At 43.8% G+C, this 13,897-nt stretch overlaps 1 protein-coding gene across 11 annotated transcripts; it reads left to right on the top strand.

Annotated features, from left to right (window-relative positions):
• Window positions 1-448: 448 nt before the first annotated feature.
• On the top strand, window positions 449-8,813 carry LOC135204728 (uncharacterized PE-PGRS family protein PE_PGRS54-like). 11 transcript variants are annotated; one of them, XM_064234924.1, is made up of 9 exons: window positions 449-571; window positions 2,039-2,212; window positions 2,415-2,588; window positions 2,779-3,268; window positions 3,431-3,577; window positions 3,857-3,964; window positions 4,068-4,142; window positions 4,194-4,226; window positions 4,280-8,813. In XM_064234924.1, the coding sequence occupies exons 1-9, from the start codon at window positions 560-562 to the stop codon at window positions 8,482-8,484; spliced, it is 5,418 nt and encodes a 1,805-aa protein (XP_064090994.1). In that variant the 5' UTR covers window positions 449-559; the 3' UTR covers window positions 8,485-8,813. The 11 variants fall into 11 exon arrangements, with proteins under 11 accessions (XP_064090994.1, XP_064091029.1, XP_064091021.1 ...); XM_064234959.1 differs by having other exon boundaries at window positions 2,779-3,577; window positions 4,280-6,451; window positions 6,812-8,813; XM_064234951.1 differs by lacking the exon at window positions 3,431-3,577.
• The last annotated feature ends 5,084 nt before the right edge of the window (window positions 8,814-13,897 follow it).

The following is a 13,897-nucleotide window of genomic DNA, read 5'->3' as shown; positions in this document are numbered from 1 at the left end:
CAACCCCACCCCCACAAATTAAATAACAACACGTTACATGAACTGCCAATGATCTCATTAAAAAATAAACGGATTTTTGGGGGTGGGGCTTCATAGATCTTTTCGTTACCTCTCAGTTTCCTGTTGTGATATCTCAGCAGGACACCCCCCCCCCCACCCCCCATCTCAAAATTCAATTTGAGATAAGAACAAGCAAAACGAGTTTGTATTTTTCGAAAGGCCCCCAAATTGACCGCTTCCCGATCTACCGCTTCGGCAACATGATATTTATTTTTTTCGAAAGGGTCATCTCCGCCTGCTTGCTTGCTTTCTTAGCAGGACGACTCCCATGAGGGTCAGAGAGAGAGAGAGAGAGAGAGAGGGAAGAGAGAGAATGGAACTTGCTCTGGTTTCCTGGTCAATCTCCTCCCGGGTCGTCTAGTTGGTATTTCGCATGGATATATAACGACAAAGACGAACAGCAGGCAGTCAGTTTGTGTTTGTCGATCATCGGGAACGCCAGAAGAAGCACCACTCCCCCACAGGTCATCGTGGGAGCTGAACGTGAATAATCCTCGTGATGTGGGCACAGGTACGAATACGAACTGATGTTCCTCACAGGAAGTGACAGAGTCACCTGGGGAGTCTTTCGTAGCATTGCGTCGAAGTTCTCTGGCGTCAAGACAGAAGGTTTTTATATACTAGATGATGATGAAGATGAAGACGATGGGAGCTGGAGGGGTCCGTCACGAAGTGATCAGTGTCAATAGTGGTTGTGACTTTGGGCAGGGCACTGGCCCCGTGGTCAACGAGTTGGTTCAATTAGTGATGATTTACTTATTATTTTTTATGTTAAAGTTTCAATATACGTGTAAATAAATTCTTCTGTTAAAAGAGGATACGTCTTTTATACATCTCAAGTATAAAAGGCCCATTCAAACACTCTGGTTTAAAGCCTTTTGATGGGCCTTTTATACTTGAGACATATCCTGTTTTAACAGAAGAATACACACACACACACACACACACACATATATAGATATATATATATATATATATATATATATATATATATATATATATATATATATATATATTTTTATAGACATATATATACATATTAGTATGTGTGCATACGTAAGCATTTGCACCAATGCACTCATGTATATGTAAAAAAGTTAATGCATATTCCCGTATATGCTTACTGTCGTAGGGGTGTTTTCATATGCAATTAACTGTACACACTTATGAGGGCATGGATGTACAGGAAAAGCAATTAGGTTTCTATCTATCTATCTATCTGTATTATATATATATATATATATATATATGTGTGTGTAAATATATACTATATATATATATATATATATATATATATATCATACAAAAAACTGAATACCCAGAAGACAAGTAACATCACCAACCAACCAACACAACACATGGTAATTACCTGTCATTACTCAAGGGCACACATGCTACTATATGATAGACATACTCACAAACTTTATTTTAGATTTGCATGGATGCCTTCAACAAACAGCAGACAAAAAAAAATCCACTATGCTTAGATACTGCAGTGCTAGACGGATGGGACTGAAATTCCATAAAATCACTCACTGGCAATATCCTGACATTCTCACTTTTCTTGTTTTGGTATCGGATAAAATTACTCTCCAAGATTTTCTGAGTAATGGTAGACAAAATCAAAGCAATAAAAAGTGAAAGAGGATTCTTTTTTAAATTTCAGCCAAGTGGCACTTTGTCTATAATGAGTTCTCAAATCGTTCTTTTTATTACAGTAAAAACTCATGTGACTTTCGTCCTTCACAGAATACTGGCATTGTTTACATTTCCAATGAATGACAATTCAGATTGTCACTCAAATTGATATTAATCCGAAACGTTAGCTCTTCCTCCAAGTGTTCATGGAAGAGAACGGTCTCACATACGTGGCATCTTCATATTCAAATCTACACAAAAAAACTAACCGTAAAACTCGACAAGCGACTGCGTAAAAGTTGACAACCTAGAGTAAAACGAATCTCTTCCTATTCCACAGGTGGCGCTAGTGGCATTACTGCTAGGAGTCACTAGCAGTGACAAACGAGAGGGCCGACAAGCTCCTGGCTACTCTTACCTACAGCCCAATGTAGATGGCCAGGCAGTGCTGGGTGCGGGAGTAGGCGCCGGTGCCGGGGATGCATCAGCTGGACAGCTAGTTACCCCTTGGCCTGTAAGTATACCTGTAAGAGGTTGTTTGGAATGGGTGGCGCTTTGATTTGTAACTTCTATGATCTTATGTTTCTTCTCTGACGAATACTACCGAGTAAATGGTCTCCTGATCAGAACAGAAAGGCCATCTCTCTGAATTAATGCTTAACGTTTTGTGGCTTCATTCATAAAATAATGATGTATGCAATTCTTCATCCCAACAGCCTCTCATGCCATACCAATTTGCATATGAAGTGAAAGACCCTGAAACCCATAACTATCAAAACCGAGTAGAATTCGTGGAAAATGGAGTACTTCAAGGTAGCTACAGCCTTCTGGGACCCGACGGTGTCGTAAGAACATCTGTATACTCTGATGATGGTAACTCTGGGTTCAAGGTTAGGATTTCCTCTATTTTGTTTCATTGCAAATTTGCACAAGACTGGAAGCCTAAGTAAACCTCACATAAAATCAGCATTTCTATATAAATGTTATATATGAATAAATGTTATATATGAAATACCAAAACAATCTGGAGTTATTTCGATTTGCATGCACCAATCATACCAATTAAACTCTTGCTTACAGGTTACTCTACATGAGATTCAAACAGATATTGCTGTGGGCTCAGGTGCTTCTGCAAGTTCAGCAGCCAGTGCCTCTTCTAGCTTTGGAGGTGTAAGTGGGGCTAGTGATGCATTTTCATCCGCTGATGGCAGTGGAAATGGAGGATTTTCTGCTGGAGGTCAAGGAGCAGGAGGACATGGAGATTCTGGCTTAGGAGGATTTTCTGCTGGAGGTCAAGGAGCAGGAGGACATGGAGATTTCTCATCTGGAGGCTCTGGGGGTGCATTTGCTGGTGATTCTGGCTTAGGAGGATTTTCTGCTGGAGGTCAAGGAGCAGGAGGACATGGAGATTTCTCATCTGGAGGCTCTGGGGGTGCATTTGCTGGTGATTCTGGCTTAGGAGGATTTTCTGCTGGAGGTGAAGGAGCAGGAGGACATGGAGATTTCTCATCTGGGGGCTCTGGGGGTACATTTGCTGGTGATTCTGGCTTAGGAGGATTTTCTGCTGGAGGTGCAGGAGCAGGAGGACATGGTGATTCTGGCTTGGGAGGATTTTCTGCTGGAGGTACAGGAGCAGGAGGACATGGTGATTCTGGCCTAGGAGGATTTTCTACTGGAGGTGCAGGAGCAGGAGGACATGGTGACTCTGGCTTAGGAGGATTTTCTGCTGGAGATGCAGGAGCAGGAGGACATGGAGATTTCTCATCTGGAGGCTCTGGGGGTACATTTGCTGGTGATTCTGGCTTAGGAGGATTTTCTGCTGGAGGTCTAGGAGCAGGAGGACATGGTGATTCTGGCTTAGGAGGATTTTCTGCTGGAGGTTAGGAGCAACATGGTGATTTGGTTAGGATTTTCTGCTGGATGGTCTAGGAGCAGGAGGACATGATTCGGCTTATGGAGATTCTGCTGGTCTCTTAGGGAGGACAGGTATTCTGGCTAGGAGGATTTTGGTGCTGGTCAGGAGCAGGAGGACATGGTGATTCTGGCTTAGGAGGATTTTTCTGCTGGAGGTCTAGGAGCAGGAGGAGCTGATCGGCTGGAGATCTGGAGGTCTAGGAGCAGGAGGAGGTGATTCTTGGCTTAGGATTTTCTGCTGGAGGTCTAGGAGCAGGAGGACATGGTGATTCTGGCTTAGGAGGATTTTCTGCTGGAGGTCTAGGAGCAGGAGGACATGGTGATTCTGGCTTAGGAGGATTTTCTGCTGGAGGTCTAGGAGCAGGAGGACATGGTGATTCTGGCTTGGATTTTCTGGGAGGTCTAGGAGGCAGGAGGACATGGTGATTCTGGCTTAGGAGGATTTTCTGATGGAGGTCTAGGAGCAGGAGGACATGGTGATTCTGGCTTAGGAGGATTTTCTGCTGGAGGTCTAGGAGCAGGAGGACATGGTGATTCTGGCTTAGGAGATTTTCGCTGGAGGTCTAGGAGCAGGAGGACAGGTGATTCCTGCTTAGGAGGATTTTCCGCTGGAGGTCTAGGAGCAGGAGGACAAGGTGATTCTGGCTTAGGAGGATTTTCGCTGGAGGTCTAGGAGCAGGAGGACATGGTGATTCTGGCTTAGGAGGATTTTCCGCTGGAGGTCAAGGAGCAGGAGGACATGGTGATTCTGGCTTAGGAGGATTTTCTGCTGGAGGTCAAGGAGCAGGAGGACATGGTGATTCTGGCTTAGGAGGATTTTCTACTGGAGGTCAAGTTGTAGGGGGACATGGAGACTTCTCAGCTGGAGGATTAGGAGCTACCTCTGCCTCCGCTGGTGGTAGTGGATTTGGAGGACATACTGCAGGAAGTGCTGGATCTTCTGCTTCAGCAGGTGTAGGAGGACTTGGTGGTTTCTCTGCTGGTGGATCAGGAGCTGCTTCCTCCTCTGCTGGTGGTAGTGGATTTGGAGGATTCTCAGCAGGAGGGGCAGGATCTTCTTCTGCTTCAGCAGGTGTAGGAGGACTTGGTGGTTTCTCTGGTGGTGGATCAGGAGCTGCTTCCTCCTCTGCTGGTGGCAGTGGATTTGGAGGATTCTCAGCAGGAGGGGCAGGATCATCTTCTGCTTCAGCAGGTGTAGGAGGACTTGGTGTTTTCTCTGGTGGTGGATTAGGAGCTGCTTCCTCCTCTGCTGGTGGTAGTGGATTTGGAGGATTCTCAGCAGGAGGGGCAGGATCGTCTTCTGCTTCAGCAGGTGTAGGAGGACTTGGTGGTTTCTCTGCTGGTGGATTAGGAGCGGCTTCCTCCTCTGCTGGTGGTAGTGGATTTGGAGGATTCTCAGCAGGAGGGGCAGGGTCTTCTTCTGCTTCAGCAGGTGTAGGAGGACTTGGTGGTTTCTCTGCTGGTGGATCAGGATCTTCATCTGCTTCTGTTGGTGGTAGTGGGTTTGGGGGTTTGTCTTCTGGCACTTCAGTGGGCGGAAGTGGATTAGGAGGGTTCTCTTCTGGGGGACCTGGCGTTACATCAGCTCTAGTAGGAGGCCCTGGATTAGGAGGATTTTCTTCTGGAGGATCAAGCGCTGCTTCTGCATCATCTGGTAGCAGTGGAATTGGAGGATTTTCTGTTGGAGGGTCAGGAGCTGCATCCGCATCTGCTGGTGGTGGTGGACTAGGAGGGTTCTCTTCTGGGGGACCTGGCGTTGCATCAGCTCTAGTAGGAGGCCCTGGATTAGGAGGATTTTCTTCTGGAGGATCAAGCGCTGCTTCTGCATCATCTGGTAGTAGTGGAATTGGAGGATTTTCTGTTGGAGGGTCAGGAGCTGCATCCGCATCTGCTGGTGGTGGTGGATTAGGAGGCTTCTCTTCGGGGGGACCTGGCGTTGCATCAGCTCTAGTAGGAGGCCCTGGATTAGGAGGATTTTCTTCTGGAGGATCAAGCGCTGCTTCTGCATCATCTGGTAGTAGTGGAATTGGAGGATTTTCTGTTGGAGGGTCTGGAGCTGCATCTGCATCTGCTGGTGGTGGTGGATTAGGAGGGTTCTCTTCTGGGGGACCTGGCGTTGCATCAGCTCTAGTAGGAGGCCCTGGATTAGGAGGATTTTCTTCTGGAGGATCAAGCGCTGCTTCTGCATCATCTGGTAGTAGTGGAATTGGAGGATTTTCTGTTGGAGGGTCAGGAGCTGCATCTGCATCTGCTGGTGGTGGTGGATTAGGTGGCTTTTCTTCGGGAGGACCTGGTGTTGCATCAGCTTTAGTAGGAGGTCCTGGACTGGGAGGATTTTCTTCTGGAGGATCAGGAGCTGCTTCTGCCTCATCAAGTAGTGGTGGATTTGGAGGTTTTCCTCTTGGAGGCATAGGATCTTCTTCAGTAGGAGTAGGTGGAATTGGAGGTTTTCCTGTTGGAGGCATAGGATCTTCTTCAGTAGGAGTAGGTGGAATTGGAGGTTTTCCTGTTGGAGGCATAGGATCTTCTTCAGTAGGAGTAGGTGGAATTGGAGGTTTTCCTCTTGGAGGCATAGGCTCTTCTTCAGTAGGAGTAGGTGGAATTGGAGGTTTTCCTGTTGGAGGCATAGGATCTTCTTCAGTAGGAGTAGGCGGAATTGGAGGTTTTCCTGTTGGAGGCATAGGATCTTCTTCAGTAGGAGTAGGCGGAATTGGAGGTTTTCCTGTTGGAGGCATAGGATCTTCTTCAGTAGGAGTAGGTGGAATTGGAGGTTTTCCTGTTGGAGGCATAGGATCTTCTTCAGTAGGAGTAGGCGGAATTGGAGGTTTTCCTGTTGGAGGTTCAGGAACTGCATCTGCATCTGCTGGTGGTGGTGGACTAGGAGGGTTCTCTTCTGGGGGACCTGGCATTGCATCAGCTCTAGTAGGAGGCCCTGGATTAGGAGGATTTTCTTCTGGAGGATCAAGCGCAGCTTCTGCATCATCTGGTAGTAGTGGAATTGGAGGATTTTCTGTTGGAGGGTCAGGAGCTGCATCTGCATCTGCTGGTGGTGGTGGATTAGGTGGCTTTTCTTCGGGAGGACCTGGTGTTGCATCAACTTCAGTAGGAGGTCCTGGACTGGGAGGATTTTCTTCTGGAGGATCAGGAGCTGCTTCTGCCTCATCAAGTAGTGGTGGATTTGGAGGTTTTCCTGTTGGAGGCATAGGATCTTCTTCAGTAGGAGTAGGCGGAATTGGAGGTTTTCCTGTTGGAGGCATAGGATCTTCCTCAGTAGGAGTAGGTGGAATTGGAGGTTTTCCTGTTGGAGGCATAGGATCTTCTTCAGTAGGAGTAGGTGGAATTGGAGGTTTTCCTGTTGGAGGCATAGGATCTTCTTCAGTAGGAGTAGATGGAATTGGAGGTTTTCCTGTTGGAGGGTTAGGAGCTGCATCTTCATCTGCTGGTGGTGGTGGATTAGGAGGATTTTCCTCTGGGAGACCAGGCATTGCATCAGCTCTAGTAGGAGGTCCTGGATTAGGAGGATCTTCTTCCTCAGCAGGAGTAAGTGGAATTGGAGGTTTTCCTGTTGGAGGGTCAGGTGCTGCATCTGCCTCTGCTGGTGGAGGGGGATTTGGAGGATTCTCTTCTGGGGGCCCTGGTGTTGCATCAGCTTTAGTAGGAAGCCCTGGATTAGGATTTTCGTCTGGAGCTGCATCTGCCTCTGCAGGTAGAGGTGGTGGGTTAGGAGGATTTTCAGCAGGTGGCTCAAGTGCTGCTTCTTCTTCAGTGGGAGGAAGAGGATTTGGTTTTTCAAGTCGAGGTCCAGGAACTACTTCTGTTTCTTCAAGCGCTGGGACCTCTGCATCACTGTCAGGCAGTGGTCCTGGGTCTGCAGGTATTGGAGGCATTGGCTCAGGAGTAGGGTCAGGCTTATCTGCTGGCTCAGCAGCTGCATCATCCTCTAGTGTAGCAGCAGGATCAGGCTTCAGGCCAAGGGGCCCATCTCGTGCTTCCTCAGCTGTCTCCTCTTCTTCTGCAGGAGTTGTAAGCCCTGCCATTACTAACAGTGGATTGCAGGCTGCAGCATTAGTTGGTACCCCTGTTAGCATCACTCCTTTTGGTCCAAGCACTAGTTCAGTCTCAGCATCTGGAAGAGGAGGTTCTTCATCTAGTGCAGCAACTAGTTCAGCAAGTTCTTCGTCAGGTTCAAGGGGACGAAATATCGTTGCAGGGACGTCAAGAGTATCCTCCAGTGGTTTAACTTCATCCACATCATCATCAATTCCGGTAGCATCAGCCCTGACCTCAGCTGGAGCTTCTTCAGCAGCAACTTCCTCTTCTGGCTCATCCTCTGGAGTGCTAACTGGACCCCGTTCTGGTGGTGCCTTTGCAACAGGTTCATCTGCAGCATCCACTAGTGCATCTTCGTCTGCTTCATCTGCAGCATCCTCCTTAGCAAGAGCGTCGTCTGCAGCTACATCAGCAGGTGGCTCTGGAACTTCTCTAGGTGGCGCTATTCAAAAGCTACCAGTGTTTTTGTTGGGACAACAAAGTCCGACAGGAAATCTAGCTGATTTTGCATCTGTTGGTGGTGCAAGGTTCTTCGGGTCGGGACAATCAACAGGTGTAACAAGTAGCTCATTACCTATTGTTACTAGCAACGCTCAGTTACTTCCTGCTGGAGGTTCTGCTCTCTCTCTCGGAAGCAGTACTCCCTTGTTCCTCACTAGCTCACCAGTAGTACACACTTCACCATTAGTACAAAGTATCCCAACAGGGTTTGTAGTTGGGGCTCAGAGTAACCAACTCAGTATTCCAAGTCAGAATCTGATAGTAAGTAATCCTCTTTCATTTGGTTCCATTCCCGGAAGTCAGCTTACAACTCTCGGCTAAGGAACTGCTTAAAAGCGAGTTACAGTTGGAAACGTTTTGTAGAAAGTCTGGCACTAATGACTGGTCGACAATTAATGCACAATATTGTAATATAGGAGATTATCTTTTTTTATTCGCCAGAAATGAAACCTCAGTGCATCGAATAAATTGCATCGGTTGACACACGAATCTGCCAAAGTATTATGTATCGAATACTGTTTACGTTGTTACTTTTTGCTCATTTGTGATATTTTAATCAAATGTAGTTTTTATTGTTAGTTGTTTGAAATGTTTTATGTGGTGTTTATAATAATTTCATGTTTTATAGTTAATAAAGTAATAAATGATAACTGATTTTTCTTCGGAATCTTTACCTGAGCACACATAAAAATAAGAAAAATTCTTCCTTTTCCTCAACATTAAGAAAAAGGAGAATTATTTTTCCCAAACACCAAATCATTTCCCATAACAGAGGGTGACTCAGTAGAACAAACAACACACACTAATCAATACCACATTCACACTTGAAATGCTGAACTGGGAAACAAAAATCTATGAAATTCAAACTTTCACAATAGTAGCTGCTTCATACGCACAACGAAGATTCATCAGGAGCACGTCAAACCCCCTTCCCTCCTCCCCCAAAATATACTTGTGCCTTTCACCCCCATCTTGCACGTGATCAAAGCTTCCTGGATAATGAAACCCCTTCCTCTAAAAAATCGCTTACATGCCATCTATCCAACCATTCAGAAGTCTTCCTCCCCTCCTCCAGCTAGGCAGTTCTGGCAACCTTTTAAGGGGTATACACCTTGGCAGTTGACCGTCTATTCACGCCAATACATACAAAATATCAAGCTTTACATGAAAATATGAAAGGATGGTGTTTTTACGTTGCATGGAACCACTGGTTATTCAGCAACAGGATCAACGGCTTTACGTGATTTCAGAACCACGTCGATAGTGAACTTCTATCACCAGAAATACACATCTCTGACTCCTCAATCGAATGTCTGAGAATCGGACTTGCACCCACTGAAGTGGTAGTCCAAGACCAAACCGACCACGCCACTGAGGCGCTCTAGTGCTGCTGCTACCACATACCAATAAAAGTGCTGCTGCTACCACACACAGAAAATAAATAAAAGATACTTATATAAAAATCCCACGTGTGGGGCCCTAGCTTAAAAAGTTAATGGAAAAAACCTGTAAACTTATAAATTTAATTGTTACTAACAAATAAATTTCAAGGAAGGAACTGAGCTTCAGGACGGGGCCATAATGTCTCAAGGGATCTAATCTTGCCGACACGCCCCTCTCCTATATTACCTTAATTTTTGCCGGCAAAATGACACTTGTATGTGAAATAGAGTTGGTGTGAATCAACTATTGTTCAACAGTGGTGTCAATCCCAGAATTCAAAGCAATGGCACACGGAGTTGGAAAGTATCAATCACAGGCTCTCTGTAATTCCCAATAAAAGTGTCACAGGCTCTCTGTAATTCCCAATGAAAGTGTCACGGGCTCTCTGTAATTCACAATGAAAGTATCAGAGGCTTTCTGTAATTCCCAATAAAAGTGTCACAGGCTCTCTGTAAATCACAATGAATGTGTCACAGGCTTTCTGTAATTCACAATGAAAGTGTCACAGGCTCTCTGTAATGCACAATGAAAGTACCAGAGGCTTTCTGTAGTTCACACTCACCAGCTTCATTACCTCTGCCATGTATTAAGGTGAAAGGGAACAAATCACCTGACAAGGTGGCTCCTCAGCGGAAAAATAATGGATGTCGCTACTCCGGAAAGCAACTGACAGGAATTCATTCTAAAGGCACAGGTTCCCCGAACAAGAACGGGTGTGTTCTGTTGAATCAGTGCTTGTGACACGCAGAATCATATAATCTCAGGTAATGAAATAAGTTACAGTGTATCCGAAGTTAAACTTGAACCCCATCAACTACTTAACTGACTTAACAATCTATATTTTCTTAGAAAATAGGGAACTTAAGATTCACTACATGAAACTATCCCTCTCTGAAAATTTATATAAAAAATGGAATATTTCCTAGACAGTGACTCAACAATCTATATTTTCTCAGAAAATAGGGAACTTAAGATTCCCTACATAAAACTAGCACTCTCTGAAAATATATGAAAAAATGGGATCTTTCCTAGATTGTGATCCCCCAAGGATTTTCGAGAGCCATTATCTAAGGCTAATGTTTCATTATGGTCTTTATCTTGATATTTACAGTCTTTTGTTTATGTTTTGACAGTAATCTCCAATGGGCTTGTATTAAACAGGCCGTACAGGTGGATACTATATACGGGGTTAAAACCCTTGCGGAGTCAATATCTTATAAAGATAAAAAAAATGGATATTCTTACCTTGTACAAAATAATTGATTTCTCCAAGTACTGTATCACTGTTATAACAATATCATGTAATTATTCAGATCGTATATGCTTAATACAAATACAGGGCAAACAGTACATGACTTCCGACAAAAAGAGAGCAGAATAAGGCAGTCCCCAGTTGACGACAGGGGTTCAGTTCTTGAGACGCGTCGTAAGCCGGAAAATCCTCAAAAATCCTAAGAAGAACTTATTTTTAATGCTTTGGCCGTATTAAAAACTGTGTGAACTGCATTTTTATTGCCTTTTTCATCAAGAAAACCTTCAAATATTGATTATTTTATATTTCTGGAGTCATATTTCTTCCGCCAGGTCGGCGTTGTATGTGTTGTAACCCTGGAACATGCGTCATAAACCAGGAAATAATTTCTGATGAATATAATTGTAAAGCGTCGTAACCTCGGAACGTCGTTAGCCAAACACGTCGTAAGCCAGTGACTGCCTATAAGATTTAGGCCAAAGGCCAGCACTGGGACCTATGAGGTCATTCAGCACTGAAAGGGAAATTGACGGTAAAAGGTTTGAAAGGTGCAAACAGGCGGAAAACCTCAAAGCTGTTGGATCACGAAATAATTGTTAGTAGAGGGCGGAAAGTCAGATGTAAGACAGATAATATGAAAGGAGGTAGAGTGAACCAACGATAATCCCTGACACGAAAAAATACGGATCTACAAAAAGTATAAAGCTCTGAGTGATGTTTTAATTTCCTGCCTGAACGAAACATAGAAATGCTACTCCATAATAATTCACAAGTTTTAACTTAGAAATCGTAACTCTATAAGGTTCACTTCACTAATCTACGGAAATAAAAAGATTCTGCTACGTGTGTTCAATGTGACGTTTCCTAAGTACAGTCTGGTGCTGTTCCATTTATGCAAATGGTTTCTGAAATGCGATGGGAAATGTATCAATTATAAAATACGGAAATGTTGTAAACTTGTAACATAATCTCTCTCTCTCTCTCTCTCTCTTTCAAACTATTACTTTTCTTTTGTTTAAAATTTTCACTAATTAACTAATGGTTTCCATTAGTTAATTTCCGGTCTCTTTCCTTTAATTTTATCAGTTAAAAACCTGAATTAACGACTCTCTCTCTCTCTCTCTCTCTCTCTCTCTCTCTCTCTCTCTCTCTCTCTCTCTCACTATTATTTTTTTTTTTTTAATTTTCATTTGTTAGGAATTTTATCTGTCTGGTTTCCATTAAGTTAATTTCCGGTCTCTTTCCGTTAATTTTATCAGTTGAAATCCTGAATTAACTACTTTACATCTCTCTCTCTCTCTCTCTCTCTCTCTTAATAAAGCCATTTCTTCCATAACTTGGAAACTCAACATGTCATATGACGAAGCAAACTCAGCAAGAAAAACCAGTATTTATAAAAGTATACAGTAATGACAGAACTTAATGAAGACGAACAAAAGCAGCCAATAGTAGTTAAAACCTCACAGATCTCACTAACCTTATGATAATGAAAGCAGAAAATCCGATCAAATCCGCTTGGATCTGAAAGCAAGTTCTGTGGCATTAACTTCGTCTTGGCTTGATCCCTTGTGGGAGTCGCTGTTTATAATGTAGCTCTTCCTGTCGAATTAATAATAATAATAATAATAATAATAATAATAATAATAATAATAATAATAATAATAATAATAATAATAATAAGCAAATCATGGTGATGAGATCTGACTTGAGTAAACTGAAAGAGATGGCAGAAAAAAGGCTAAGAAGCAAGAAAACAAGGGAGGAACTCAACGAGAAATACAAAGTACAAGAGAGGGGATTAAACAACACAATAGAAGATGTAAAACAGAGGCTTAAGGCCAAAGCACATAAGATCCAACGGTACATGAACAGGAATAAGGGATACCAACAGAACAAACTATTCGGAACCAACCAGAAAAGACTATACAGCCAACTAAGTGGGGAAGACAACCACCCAGAAATTCCTGAAGCCGAACCAAGTAAGAGACTCTGGGAAAACATATGGAGCAATCCGGTATCACACAACAAACATGCAACATGGCTCCAGGAAGTCAAGGAAGAAGAAACAGGGAGAATAAAACAAAGATTCACAGACATCACGACAGACACAGTCAGACACCAACTAAAGAAAATGCCAAACTGGAAAGCCCCAGGTCCCGATGAAGTCCATGGATACTGGCTCAAAAACTTCAAGGCCCTACACCCACGAATAGCAGAACAACTCCAGCATTGTATCTCAAATCACCAAGCACCCAAATGGCTGACCACAGGTAAGAACATCCCTTATACAAAAAGACAAGAGTAAGGGAAATATAGCCAGTAACTACAGGCCTATCACCTGCCTACCAATAATGTGGAAGTTACTAACAGGTATCATCAGTGAAAGGCTATACAACTACCTAGAGGAAACAAACACCATCCCCCACCAACAGAAAGGCTGCAGAAGGAAGTGTAGGGGCACAAAAGACCAGCTCCTGATAGACAAAATGGTAATGAAGAACAGTAGGAGAAGGAAACCAACCTAAGCATGGCATGGATAGACTATAAGAAAGCCTTCGACATGATACCACACACATGGCTAATAGAATGCCTGAAAATATATGGGGCAGAGGAAAATACCATCAGCTTCCTCAAAAATACAATGCGCAACTGGAATACAATACTTACAAGCTCTGGAATAAGACTAGCAGAGGTTAATATCAGGAGAGGGATCTTCCAGGGCGACTCACTGTCCCCACTACTCTTCGTAGTAGCCATGATTCCCATGAACAAAAGTACTACAGAAGATGGATGCCGGCTACCAACTCAAGAAAAGAGCAACAGAATCAACCATCTGATGTTCATGGACGACATCAAGCTGTATGGTAAGAGCATCAAGGAAATAGATACCCTAATCCAGACTGTAAGGATTGTATCTGGGGACATCAGGATGGAGTTTGGAATAGAAAAATGCGCCTTAGTCAACATACAAAACAGGCAAAGTAACGAGAACTGAAGGGATAAAGCTACCAGATGGGAGCAACATCAAACACATAGATG

This window comes from Macrobrachium nipponense, chromosome 24, assembly GCF_015104395.2.
Source record: "Macrobrachium nipponense isolate FS-2020 chromosome 24, ASM1510439v2, whole genome shotgun sequence".
Classification (NCBI taxonomy): Eukaryota; Metazoa; Arthropoda; class Malacostraca; order Decapoda; family Palaemonidae; genus Macrobrachium; species Macrobrachium nipponense.
Note: the sequence above shows the minus strand (reverse complement) of the source record. Positions and strands in the feature narration are given on the sequence as shown.

Excerpts from the sequence above, each read along its gene's own strand:
- LOC135204728 (XM_064234890.1), top strand. Across the intron at positions 2,589-2,778 it reads ATGGTAACTCTGGGTTCAAG|GTTACTCTACATGAGATTCA; the intron begins GTTAGGATTTCC and ends TCTTGCTTACAG. Across the intron at positions 4,227-4,279 it reads AGGAGGATTTTCCGCTGGAG|GTCTAGGAGCAGGAGGACAT; the intron begins GTCTAGGAGCAG and ends TTTTCGCTGGAG.